Here is a 14,235-nt window from a genome sequence, read left to right as displayed (position 1 = left end):
AAATTGTCCTACCTGAATACCTTTGTGTCTAATTCCATCCTTCCTTAATGACCGGAAATTATTTTATTCTCAAAGGTACAGTGCTATCAAAGCTAGGAATTCTTCTTAACACATAATAAAAAGATAGCAGCAAAAGCTGAAAGCTCTTCTTATCCATTAAATAATTAACTGAGCATCTTTAGGAATCATTACTTGACACAATTGCTAGAACTCTTGCTTCCATTTAAATAGTTCTAAAATCATAATACAAAAAGACTAGTAACAAATGTACAAACAACAGTGGAGTTGCAGTTAGCTACTGCTTGCAAAGTCCTAACACTGTTTCTTTGACTGTAAAGGCAGGTTTTTCACTCTGCATTTATGCTCGTTAGGGGAAACAGTTACATTGGAATTGCTTTCACTTCTATTACAGAATGATCAAGGCAATTCAATGCAAGTCTGGGGGATGATCTTACTAAGAACTCATCTCAGTCTTCAAATAATTGTGATGAGGTATCTACCTGACTTAACATTTTTGCCCCTGAAACATTTTGTACCTCATGCCCTGACTTCTGTTTTATTTACTATATGTAGTTTCTTCATCAATACTTCAAGTATTTCAGGGTTTCAGAGGACTCTTTGCTGCATTATGGATGCAGCATGAATATGAATAACTATTCAGGATGGAAAAGACCCTTGGGATCACCGAGTCCAACCATCATCCCTACTGTACAAAGTTCTCCCCTAAACCATATCCACCAACACCACATACAAACAACCCTTAAACACATCCAGGGATGGTGACTCAACCACCTCCCTGGGCAGCCTATTTCAGTGTCCAACCACTCTGTGATTTTTTTTTTTTCCTAATGTCTGGTCTAAACTCACCCTCTTGCAGCTTGAAGCCACTCCCTCTTGTTCTGTTACCAAGAAGAGACCAGCACCAACTTCTCTACAATGTCCTTTCAGGTAGTTGTAGAGACTGATGAGGTCTCCCCTCAGCCTCCTCTTCCTCAGACTAAATATTCCCAGCTCCTTCAAGCGTTCTTCATAAGATTTATTCTCTAGGCCCTTCACCAGCTTCATTGCCTTCCTCTGTACTTGCCCCAGCACCTCGATATCTCTCTTGAATTGAAGAGCCCAAAACTGGACACAATGCTCCAGGTGTGGCCTCACCAGTGCTGAGGACAGGGGGACAATCACCTCTCTACTTCTGCTGGTCACACTATTTCTAATACAAGCCAGGATGCCATTGGCTTTCTTGGCCACCTGGGCACACTGCTGGCTCATATTCAGCCGCTTGTCAATCAGAACCACCAGGTCCTTTTCTGCCAGACACTTTCCAGCCACACTTCCCCAAACCTGTAGTGTTTCATGGGGTTGTTGTGGCTCAAATGCAGGACCCAGAACTTGGCCTTACTGAAGCCCAAACCATTAACATTATCCCAATGATCTAATCTATCCAAGTCTCTCTGTAGAGCTTCCCTACCCTCATGCAGATCAACACTCCCACTTGACTTGGTGTCATCTGAAATCAATGGCAAAAAAAAAATCATGCCATAACCTAACAGGTTACAGCATACAGCTCTTGTGTACCATTTCCTATCCACAGACCTCAGACACTTTTGCAAAGGGAGCTAACACCATCCATTTTTAGATACAGCAAATGCCTTATTGCAGCCTTCCAGTGCTTAAAGGGGACTTCCAAGAAATACGAGGACAGAATTTTTAGTAGGGCCTGTTGTGATAGAATAGGAGGTAATGGTTTTAAACCGAAGGAAAACAGATTATGACTAGCTATAAGAAATGAATATTCTACAATGAGGGTGGTGAAACACTGAAACAGGTTGCCCAGAGAGGTGGGCCTGGAAACATGGGGGATGGGGCTCTGAGCAACCAGATCTAGTTGAAGATGTCCCTGGTCCTTGCAGGGGGGTTGAACTAGATTACCTTTAAAGGTACCTTCCAACCCAAAGTATTCCATGATTCTAACAGCTTCATTATTAGGCTTCTACATACTTTTTTTACTTAAAGGTGCATTATTTTATATAGCTGAAGGCTAAAACCACAGTAATAATGTTCTATTGAGGATCTCCCACAACGGCCAAAGGAGCTACAGTACTTAGCATAACACAGGCCTTAGCCAATGGCTTGCTGAATTACCACTCTCAAATAGAGGCAATTTATTAAATTCCTTCTTCAGATAAAATGACTGCGACTATGAATAACCTGAAAGGTATCTGGTCCACAGTTACCATTTAAAATACTTAATAATCCTGTCACCATGTCTCTTGGCAGCTATTTCAAATAGAAGTACCCCATTTCCCCCAAAATTATTATTGTTTCATGGGGATGACACTACACAAGAGGACAAAACAAATATGCACACCAAGAGTGACATGGTGACTAGAATCTTTACTTGCATCGATTATCATAATACTTCAAGGGGCTCTTAGGGAGTCACAGATTTTCAAGGGCAAAAAGCACTTGCTTACAAACCATTTGTTATTTTTCTCTGAACTCTCCCCTATTTGTAAATCTGTTTTAAAACACAGGCAGAAAAACTGGACATGTGGCATCATATGAACATTTTACCAGCAATTAGTCCATATTAGCTTATAGGTGAATCTTTAATGACACTGGACTACCCTTTACTAAGGCTTCTGGATAGCAAATACCTGCAATTTCCTAGAAAATGTTATGCAAAAGTATGAAAAATTCCTCACAAAATCCCAAAGATCAATTTGGCAAAATGCGTTTTCTTGAAATGATGAAATATTATCCTGGCAAGGTTACTGCATTGCTTATCAGGCTTCTGCTATTTGCCTGGAATAACTGTTTTGAGAACAGAATTGTGGTTCTCAAGGAATCACATTCAGCCTTTATAAACACTGGCAAAACAGGACTTGCTTTTAGACCTTCAGAACTTCTCCAGTTTTCCAAGAATTAGCATTCAGTTATACTAACCTTTAATGGCTTAGAGCCTGTGGACCAATTTTTTAAACACCCTTGGATGAAAACCATCCAGTATAACTGATTTAATAATGGTTGGTAGTTGTTACTTAACACATTCCCTAGTTAGCAGTGCAAAAGAATGTACTTCATAATATCTACAAGTGATAAGTACATCTTCCAACTACTTTCTGAAGACAGAAGTACCTATCTTAATCTATTTTTTCTGCTCTTTGATTGGTAATTATAATTTTTTCATCAGGCTTCAAAACTACTGTAAAGATTTTGCTTCTTCCATATAAGAAGTTTTCATCTTTGCCAGGGCTTTTCATAGATATTTCAGTTTTAGTAATGATTGCATAAATTTCCTATCTATTGATTAGTACTTGCTGCAATCAGCTTTACCACTGTTTAATCTGTTCCATGTATTACATTCAAATTATTGTATTTGGCATAATAAGGCTTTTTTAAAACCAAAGAAGGAACCTACAAAACAGGGGGTTTTGAGGCTTAAGGTTGAATGTTTTCTTTTTTCTGCTTGCATTTGTCTTCGTGCTTGATTTCACTCACAGAGCGTTAATCTTCGGTAACCTGGTCCTTTAAATATCATTAAAGGCATATCTTACTGGTAAGGCAAATAAAATGAGACTGTTCTTGCTCGTAACTGAGCCACCACCACCTTCTGTGTTCAGCTCAGTCTATACCTGAGTGCAACACTTGGTAATTAGAAAATTACTGCTATTACATTTTAGAAGGTCTAAGCATATTTTAGGAAGAGTCATGCAAGATCTCCCCCATGTCCAACTGATGGCCAATATGACAGCATCTGCACTGCATACACAGAAGCTCTTAGAAGTCAGATACAACATTTATTTACCTGCAGTGAACAATCACTGGGGCATTCTTCTCTTCTGTACTCTGCATTGCCTCTTCCACTTCCAGTACTAGCTGTAACAGAGGTGGAGCTTGATCTGGTGTCTTCTGGTCTGGCCAGGATGTGTACCAGTAATGTTTCAGGTTTCTGACTTCTTCTCCTTTCTGAAATCCAGTTAAGACAAACAGCACACAGTTTTAAAAGAACTGGTTGTAAACTCATATTGAAAACTGGCTTCCCCTTTAAGAATGAGATGAGTAAATCAATGCTAAATGGAACAGAAGATCCAAATGGCAAGCCACACCACACAGAAATCTGCATTTCAAATATCACGTTTGCACTTCAGTAAATTGCCTTAAAAAAAAACAATCCCCCCCCAAAGTATGCTGCTCTTTTAGTGCCAAGAGCTGTGTGCAAAACACTCCAGGCAGCCTGTTCCCTCTTCACAGATTCATTCAGCAAAGCCAGAGCTGTGCTTGTGACATAATCGCTTTCATAATGTATTTGACAGACAAGAGAGCCAGGAGCCATATCTCTGTCTCTGATAGCTAGAGAGACAGATGAGGGAGAAAGATGCGAGCTTATTTTCTGTCTCTTCTGACAGACTCATATTGGTTTCCTGCTAATTCTACTCTTCTCTTGGACATTGTAATTCAGAGACACTATGGAAGGTGGGAATTGTATCTAGCTGCAGTCCAGGGCTTTCTGAGAAACACAAATTTAAATTCTGTCTCTGTCTCAGCATGGCTATGAATATAGCAAATGTGCCATTACCTTTTCTAAGTGCCAAGTAGCACTGCGTGCTTCTGATTTTGTGTGTTCAAAGTGACATCCTTCTGCCTGATTCTAAAGGTGCCAAATAGTAACATGGAGCTCAGGGAACCTTTCAGCCATTACATAAGTGAGCTGGCACAGGGCTAAGCAAACGTCTTCAAAAGGTCCAGGAGCAGAAGTGTTAGCTTCCACAATATTCCCTGGCTGAGTTTAAAGGAAAGGGAAAAGAGAACAAATTTGTCTCTTTCTAAAGAACCAGGTATAAAAAACTGGCAATAGTTTCTGCCATCTATATGCCTAAGTCCCTATGACTGTCAGTCACTGGATGTTAAAAGTGCCTCATTTTGTTGTTCTGGCTTATATTGGGTTTAAAATGCTTGTTGGAGCACAGCCATAGGAACGTTAAGGGCACATTTACCTTGGTTTAGGAAGAGTCAGTCTTACTATCATAGCATAGGGCCTTAGCACCTGGCTTTAGGTTATTTATCCTAGAGAGAAGATAGTCTGGTTAAGAGTGTAACTGGCTGTCATGAATAGTACTTGAACTCACTACAGTAAATCCAATCAAATCATAACATTGCTGTGAAACATGAACATACACAGCTCCTTCTGTATGCTTGACTGTGTGCAGAAGTTACTGAATTCCTAAGTGGGTTGTGGAAAATTATTATAAAAATATTCTCAATAATACTGAGATAAAAGTAAAATACAAAAGTCATCTGAAGAAAAACATGAATCACTACATGGTCACTTATTTGGCAGAAACAGAAAAGAGTCCAAGTTCTAATGAGATTTTTCGTTTTGTCTATACTGTTACCAGTTACACGCTTCTGCTTAGAGAAACCTGACTCTTGTGGTTCTGTTCACTTCTGCTTTGACTTAAACAAAATATTCTCTATTGGTGCTTCCTTGAGATTGAGAAGGCCTGGGAGGAAGCAAGATTTAACTGATGGTTCGAAGCCTACCATCATGTATGCTATAGCTGAGGCTGAGATTGTGAATCAGTGGCTAGAGACAGACAGGTTACTTTGAGAAAGGAAAAAAAGCCTTGCCCCATTGTCTGCACATTTTCTAAATTCCTAAAGTTTGCCAAATCCTGTCCCCTATTCTGAGAAAAGTAACACAGTCCACCCTGTAACACATGCAGTAATCACATACTGCTGGTGATAGTATCATATGTTTCTGATCACTTCTGTGTAAGGGGAAACAGAAGTCAATTTATGGCTTCTCTATGTTCACTACCAAGTCATTTAACATACATATAGTTGGGAGCTGCTACTTCACTACTGCTATTTAATAACAAATACACAGCTTTAGGCAATGGTAACTAAAAAAACAGAATCCTTATTTCAGCTCCAGAACTCAGCAATTCACCTCCTAACATCTGGGAATGGGGGGAAAGAGATCACTGCCCCACTAGTACTGAAAACAAAAACATTGTTTAGCTGAAAAACAAACTGGGATGAGCTTAAAGAAAATAATCAAAATTATCAAGTCACTTGAGCAAGGAACTACTTCCTTGGAGATATGTACGTCCAATAAAGACTTTGGTACAATTTGTGATAAGAAAGCACTTTTTGTGCTTGGCTATGGTTGAGAAAATTGTGCGGTATTTATACCTCTTCACTTAAAACTTTGCAGTACTCTGCTACTGTAGCTATTCTTCTTTTCTTGCTGTTAGTGCCTGAATGCATTGGGTACCCCAGCCCTGACAAATAATCTGGCTTTCAGTTTGCTGGTTGTTGGGTTTTTTCCTCTTGTGGGATCCACAGTTACATACACAGAAAAGATATATTCATATATGACACGAAATTCTGAAGCTCCCTCTCTAACATGGAGACCTTTACTTAAGAAATAACTGAGAGGAACAAGAAAATTTGGGAAAACTGTGAGAGGTTGCTGTTGGAAGAAAACATTTTGCAGGGGTGAATATTAGCATGAAAGGTATTTGTGACCAATTCCTTTTTTTTTGTACAACACTTGTTAAAGCGAATGTTTCTTGGGTATACTCCTGTAATATTGATATTAAAAGCCACTCCTGTACACTTCCCATCTGAAAATGGAACTGGCTATTACCTTCCTAAGAAGAATGTGAATTATTCTTCCTCTGGGAGAGAATCACATTTCCTTCCATAAATATAGAGGGAAAATGGGCTTTATATTGGGGTAGGGAAGAGACAACATTTCAACCTAAATCTCTAAAGTTAATGTCAAGCTGAAAAAAAACAACCTGCAATATTCACTAATACGAAACTGCTGCATTTAACATTTTAAAAACATTATGAAAAACTGTTCTGGCAGACAGTGTAGTTTTTTATTGATACAATTTTTGTTTTGTCATCATCACTAGAAAGTGACTGGTTCTGTTAGATACCAGGATTCCAGCAGAATTAATCTGTGTATAATTCTTGCTGCTGCACTGTCCTGTTTGGGCTGAGTTGTATTTAAGACCTCTGCAAGTCTGCAACATACTTGTAAATATTCTTTCTTTCCTACTTTACAGGGAGAGTGATTTTCTCTTTGCTGCTTTTGCCAAATGCGTGAGTGAGAGACTTTCCTCATTCTCCATCTAGACATGAGATTCCATATGCTGGCTTTCTGCCTATTTAGCATATGGCTGAAGAGACTTGAAACTGGTTGGATAAAAGGAGAGTTTTTTTCAGCTTGGAAAGAAATTGTAGTGTTATATACTGAGGTAAGGGGTAGATTAAGTAGATGACTGATCTATGAAGTTAACATAAACAGACTGTTCTTATTAAAATACTTAGCTTGAGATTCTAGAACCTAACTATGAAAACAGCTGTAAACCAAGACTCTTGTACTTCAGACTAAATACCATCTAAGTACTTAAATTATACCTGTGTTTAATCTCTCTATCCACAAGATGATGAAATGGTTACTGGTATGTAAAACCGGTATGTAAAACACATACACTTAGTTGGAAAGATATCAATGTTTAGAAATGTAAACATGGAGAATGCTGTGGTGAAAGTGTTTTTAAAGGTCATTAACAGTTTTAGTGCCTTGGAGCAGAATGATCCCTTAAAGTATCTTTAAAGTCAAGTCAGCCAAATCACTCTAAGGATAAACTGCATGGTACCTATTAAAAGGGGTTCAGCCACTGTGAACAGAAGTGGTGCTACCGCACCACTGACAAGTACCAAGCAGAGCAGCAGTCCCACTACTGACAAAACCTGAAAATTAAAACACCTTTTGCTCATTTCTCAGTTCTCCCACTTCTTGTTAGTAGGACGAGTCATCCTAGGTATGAACAGCTGGTGGGTATCCAGCAGTCTGACAGCACCCTAGTAATGATCATAAAAAGACAAGAAGCATAATCTAAATGTTTCCTAGAGGTCTCCCCATACTACAAAATATGTAAGATGCCTGGCAGGTGAAAGTTCTCTGTTAGTAACCCTTTGCCTAAGTCCATGGCCCAAAGAATGAATAAGCCTTTGAATTCTACAGAACGTCAGAGTTTAATGGGTTATTTCACAACTTGTACGACTTGCAAAGCCTGGTAAGAAGCTATCTGTGAGCTAACATGTCACTCTAAATGACCAGTGAACACAGAGGACACAGGAACAGAACAAGTCACTGGTTTCTTCCACTGAGTGAACCTTGTACAACCACAACTACCCTGGTAGCTTTCAGATTGCACATATGCAGGCAAAACCTCTAACTGCTTATTTTACTGTAGCCTTTGTATGTTGGTGTTGGTGAATTGGGCAAAGCTATCCCGACTTCAGTAATGAAAAGTGGCGTGAATGAATACAGCAGCCCACTGTGCAGAAGACTTCTACACAACTCTCCATGAAGATCTCCATTTAAGGGTTTAGACAGCTAAACTACTGTAACCAGACTGGAATGATTTACCTTTAGGGTGATGAGCCTTAAACGGTAATCATCTGCTTGTATGACTTGGTTAACTGTGATTTCTATTCCTTCGTAGGTGACCTGTTCCTCTGGCCAATATTCTGTGCATTTCTGTGTGCAATATAAAATACATCTAGTTAAGCAGACATCAAGAGGTTCATTTTTACTCCTCTGAAATTTGATATAGTACATGCATAGATGAATACGAATACACTTTGTTTCTATCGTAAGTACAAGTTTTCATTTTCTAAACAAGGACCACAATTCAGGTGATTTTTGCTTCATTCATAACAACCTGATTGCATGATTAAAAATGCACAGGTAAAGTCAGTACCAACCAATGCTTTTAAACACACACATCCACATTTATCTTCATGCAACTGATGTGCACTTTAAAGGTTCATTAGAAAGGCCAGTGGCAATGTGCTTGTGTTTTTTTATTAATCCTTTTCGTAAGATAAATAATGATTAGTATGACAGACACTAGTTACCACTCTTTCTGTAGTGTTTATACACTGATATGGAAACACAAAATACATATTTTCTGTTTCTTATAAAGGGTAAAAGCTCTCTGAATATCAGACGATCATTTGCATGGGTTTTTGTACAACAGAACATGACTGGGAATGTTTTGGGAATTAGATTACATATCAAAATCCACTTTACATGGACACTGGGAATCTTCCAAAGCTAAGGAACTAAAAGGAAACAAAGAGATGTGAGAGCTATCAAACAACTACATTTGATTTTGCAAAAAGCCAGAGATGCAGCCAGCACAATTAGAGAAACAGCAACTATAGTCCATTTGCAAATCTACACTGTGTTATTGATACAGTAGAGATGAAGTGGTGAGAATCTGTAAGTATCCTAGAAGGAGGACTGAAAAAGACTGATGTTTTCTGTATGTAGTTTCTCTTGAAACTAATCAATATGCAAAGGAAGAGATAGGCACTTCAACCTGGTGCACAAAGTAGTTCCTGGGCAAGGAATGACATGAGCAAGGCAGAGTCTGGGAAAAGGCTCTCTTGTGATAACGCCAGAAGGAATCTCGTTATCGCAGGAGACTAAGAATCTGCTATTGGACAAACCCAGTTAAAGATGATGACTGTAAGCTCTCTTTTACATAGCTTTACATAATCTTGAAGGAAGCAAGTTAAACCATTTTGTTCTCCCCCATCAAAAATAATTCCACTTCAGGAGAAAGACTAACAACAAAAAAGTACCTTGCGAGTTACTGCATCAAAATTCCTGTGTGGGAGAATCAGTGCATGGTGCATCAGCTAATAACCCACTGGCAGTGTGGCCCACTGTGTCTCTGTAAAATTATTTACGCAGATTGCGGGTTTTTCCTCCTCTACTCTTCAGCTGCAGAATCCATTGTAAAAATTATCAGAAGTGCTAGCAGCTATCAATAGCACAGACATTGCTCTGCTTAAAGGAGTGGAGTAAGACTGCCCACTCATTTCCGTGGGCTGTCTGTCAGTTCAGACTAGATGTGACAGAAGGCTGAGATACTGAGCTTTTAATACTCACATTAGCAAAGTCATTGCACTGGGGAAGAACACAAAGCCTCTATTACTAGCATCATTCCTGAACAAAGGTTTTGAATCTATATACTTCTGAGTCCTGTTATTCATATATTAATACAAGTGTTATGGAAGAAAAGAAATTAATATAGAAGACATTTACATGAAAGGACTTACCCTGCATTTATGGTTGAGATTCCTGACACCGTTTAATTTTTGACACAAAAGGTATCAGAAAAGACTCAGCAGCTCTGCTATGATACATAGACTGTATCAAGCTCCAGCTACATAGTGCAGCTGCATTGCAGTGCTCTGCTTCCCAGGACTGATACGATGGGTGAAATAATACTTGGTCAGTGCAAAAGAGGAAATTCAGATGTAAAAGCTATTTTATATGTCTGTTATACAATATTGCTATGAAAACTCTAGTGGAAGAACTTATCACCAGAGATGTCATTCAGGACCAGTATTTCCTCTGCATCTTCCTCTTTAAGTCCTTAAATTATTCTGTTACACTATGTCATGACATTTTAACATCTTAATTGAGTGCTGCCTCTCAGAGAGAGGCAGATACGAGTTTAAAATGTTAGTGCAAACAAAATATTTAGATCAGCAACATGCTGTATTTTGCATCAGCACTACCTTGACATTACCCTTCCAATCAGCCAACTGTAATAACTAACTATTTTTAACTTGCAAAGCACAGTAATTCTGTGTCTGTCTTGTTAATGTCTTTTTTTCACTAAAGTTCAGGGTTAATTTTATTTACTTCACAACTAGGGAAAGCTAAAGGTTTGTGCACATGCATAATTATGGGCACTAAGCTTCCAGCTAGCAGTTAAGCCATTATAACTGTATATGATGGAGGTATGCTCATATTCTTGGGTATCTTAAGACTCTTCTCCAAAGGAAAACCTCTCACCTAAGTTACTAATGGAAGATGAGCTTTGACAAATACTGCTCCTACAACTTAAGAAATACCATTTGGGTCTCTCCACTACACCTTTCTGCCAGTGGTGAGAGGGATAAAATGCCCAACATATTCCTGGACCACTTTCTCTCATCTTACACTGCTAATAAAGACAGATTTAGGCTCAGCCACCTGCCTGTGAACTGAAGCCCAGGCACATGGTTCTTGCAACTCTCAAGTATTTCAGCAGGTAAGTAACAAACAGCTGGAGGGCAGAAATACTTTAAACAAAAATTACTTAAGGTGGTCTAGCAGAAACACCACAATAGTTTAATTTCTGGAAGTCGGTGGAAAATAGAAAATGTCAGCATCTTAATTTCAATTTTTCAAATGCATTTCCTAGACACATTCAGGCAAAGGTCTTCCATACCCAAGTCAGCTCTAGTTGTTGATTATTGTAACCAGCACCCTTCACAAGTCAGAGTCAGCCTCAATGAAATGTGGATATAGACAATGAATCATAACAAATGCAAGATGAAGTAGCACAGACTCTGTTGATTAAAGATATTCAACCTCAGCAGTTACAGTGCACTTTTTGTTTTTTATTCCTTTAGAGAGAACTTGAAAGAATATCTGCAAATAGAGCTGGGTTTGAAAAGCTTTCAGGTCAGCTGAGAGGAAAAACAGCAAAACCAGCAGCATGCTAAGTCAGACAGCAAAGCAAGACTTACAGTAAACTGAACTGAAAGAGAAGCCTATGTCTCCCCTGACCCTGAAGAATTTAATGCTGACTCTGAAATCTCAGGACACTGAACTAAGTTCTCTTTGGTCGCTTAGCATCTATGCTGAAAATATCTGCCAGAGAACAGATAAAAATACAGACTATATGTAACACCATTACCTCATTCATCTCTTCTATATTGGTAATCATGACAATGATGGGAGAACGCTCCTGCCACACCATTCTCCAGAAATCACTGACAGTATTAACTATCGGTCCCTGAGTAGCAATATATACCTTTTCCTCTCCTCCATAGCCCTGCCAACAAAACAACAAGAGATCAATTTTAACAGGGATGTCCACCACAACCTTGAAGCTTCAGTCTTTAAAACAGAGAGCTACCACTGATTGAAATGACTTCATGGTATCAGTTCTTCCACTCTGTCTCCCTCCTGCACACGTGTACACGGAACAAAGGCACAATATGGACTTTCAATTCCAGCAATGAGTGTCCAACAGCCTTGAGGTTGAACTCTGGCTAGGTCAAGACTCTTATTCAGGCTTGTTATCCAGTGCTTTGGTCAGGTCAGCTGATAAACAACTTGCATCAAGAAGTGCAGAAGTATGTTTTTGTCTGGTCTCAATCTGTACAGTTGCACTTTGAGATCTGGTTTTCAGTTAATTTAAGCAGGAGTGAAGAGCAATCAGTTCAGTTAGGATGCCTTTAAAAGCCAGTGGATGTTGCAATTCCATTTACATTAACAGTGGCTGATAAAGACTAGGCAGACACATTGGGCTATTCAGCTCTTACCCTGATGTAGTTAGCATTGATGTAAGAGCTGAGGGGGTCGTCCTGATCAGCTGAGGTAAGGCACACTCTGCTGTGAGGATCTGAAATGTGTAAAGAAATAGTTTATCAGATGTTCAGAGGACAAAAAGAGAGACAATAGATTTGTACGGTGAGACATTAACATGCATTTATGACCATCACAAAAGATGAGTAGCCTTGGGGAGCTTCCACGTTAAAATGTTACCATAAAAAAGGGAAAGCACGGTTGGGGTAATTAGGCTTCTTCTGATATTTTTGCCCACTCTCTGAAGGCTGCTTAATTGTTCCTGTTGCAGAGCCAGTGTCCCAGAATGACTCTGGAAAAGCAGTTGTCTGCTCCAGGAAATTATTTCTCAATCGGGTAGGTCAACAGACTCATTCTGACTTGCAAGACACTAGTATGTTGCTTGTGAAATGGCAGCAAAACACTTTTCTACCAAACCATAAACACACATTTCTTGCACACAGGCCAGCCCGATGACAATAGCTCTCTCCCTGTTTTACCTTGCAGTGAACTAAATTCCAAGATGTCCTATTAACAAATATAATAGTTAAAGAGAAATTAAAGAATATTAAGAGTCTCTTGTCTAAGTCTCATCATTACATGAGTCTCCCTCATTGGGGCTGTTTATGAAGCACCTTGTTATGAAGCATTCTTGTTTTAATAAGACACCAAATGAAAACATTATTCCACCCAAGTTCAGTCCAATTCCCACTGAAGTCAATGGGATCTGTTCCACTGATTTTACCACAAGCTGACACAGAACCACGTTCATTCACTTTCACCAGTGTCTGCTGAAGTTTGAGTTTGATTTTCCACTACTAGTAACAGCAATACTGCTACGTTTTCCATCTCATGTTTTATTTCTTCCTAAAGATCTACTATATCTGAAGAACTCTATTAACAGGTGCCACAGACTTTTAAGCACAGGCTTCTTTTAAGATTCTTCAACTGCAGCAGACCGAGTTAATTTTCACTGTGGAATATTTTTTACTGCTGTATCCACAAATATTAACACATAATCCAGAATATGGTATTACCGTAAATTAGAATACTTGGCTTGTGATTTTTCTGTTAATGTAGTATTTACATTTGCTAAGGCAGCATGTTAGTGAACAGTTTCAATCTTATTTCATGTAAGAGAGACCTATTAACACATTGTTGATACAAAAATATGCATTGTTTTGCAGAAAATGTAACCAAAACTGAATTACATCACTTAGAAATATATAAACAGGAGTAACTCCTCCTTTAAAAACAGAAATCACAACAAGGCTTTAATAGAAGAGTTTGCAGTATGAACTTTGAATTTTCAAAAGATAGGCTTTTAAGCAAAACCAAATGCTATTCTTAATTGAAACATTTATTCCAGAAAAAAACAGTGCACAGGCCAGGGTCAAGAAGACACCATGCCTCTAAAACAGCAGCAGCAGTCTGTATGTCTAAGAAACCAAATTAGACAACAGCAAATTACATGTCAGCTATTTTTTGCACAGATGCTTTGATGGCCATTTTGTGTTGATACATATGTCTGACATTTTAGGGGAACTTGCTAAACTTAACCAAAATGTTTTGCATAACTTAAAATGGTGTGAAAGCAATAGACCTATGTAAAAAATTTTAAAAGTCTGCTTAGACATTACTCTTGAGAAAAGGATTCAATGAGATTGATATAAAACATGCTTCAGCAAGTTCTTGCTATCTCCAGAACTCTGTAACAAGAGCATCCTATTCTATACATTCAAAAAGAGCCACCAAACATCTTAGAGAAAAGTTATCACTTTCCAGGAATG

General features: G+C 38.7%; 1 protein-coding gene across 1 annotated transcript in view; it reads right to left on the bottom strand.

Moving 5' to 3' along the window:
• The window catches only part of PTPN5 (protein tyrosine phosphatase, non-receptor type 5 (striatum-enriched)), a 78,024-nt gene that overhangs the window by 4,815 nt on the left and 58,974 nt on the right, over positions 1-14,235 (bottom strand). The window contains exons 8-11 of the mRNA XM_009998053.1: positions 12,424-12,503; positions 11,793-11,930; positions 8,456-8,566; positions 3,809-3,969 (exon numbers count right to left, since the gene is read on the bottom strand). Coding sequence (XP_009996355.1) covers positions 3,809-3,969; positions 8,456-8,566; positions 11,793-11,930; positions 12,424-12,503 — 490 coding nt within the window. The remainder of the gene's footprint in view (positions 1-3,808; positions 3,970-8,455; positions 8,567-11,792; positions 11,931-12,423; positions 12,504-14,235) is intronic.

The sequence above is a fragment of the Chaetura pelagica genome, unplaced genomic scaffold (genome assembly GCF_000747805.2).
Source record: "Chaetura pelagica isolate M959 unplaced genomic scaffold, ChaPel_1.0 scaffold195, whole genome shotgun sequence".
Lineage (NCBI taxonomy): Eukaryota > Metazoa > Chordata > Aves > Apodiformes > Apodidae > Chaetura > Chaetura pelagica.
This window is presented reverse-complemented; position numbering and strand designations above follow the sequence as displayed.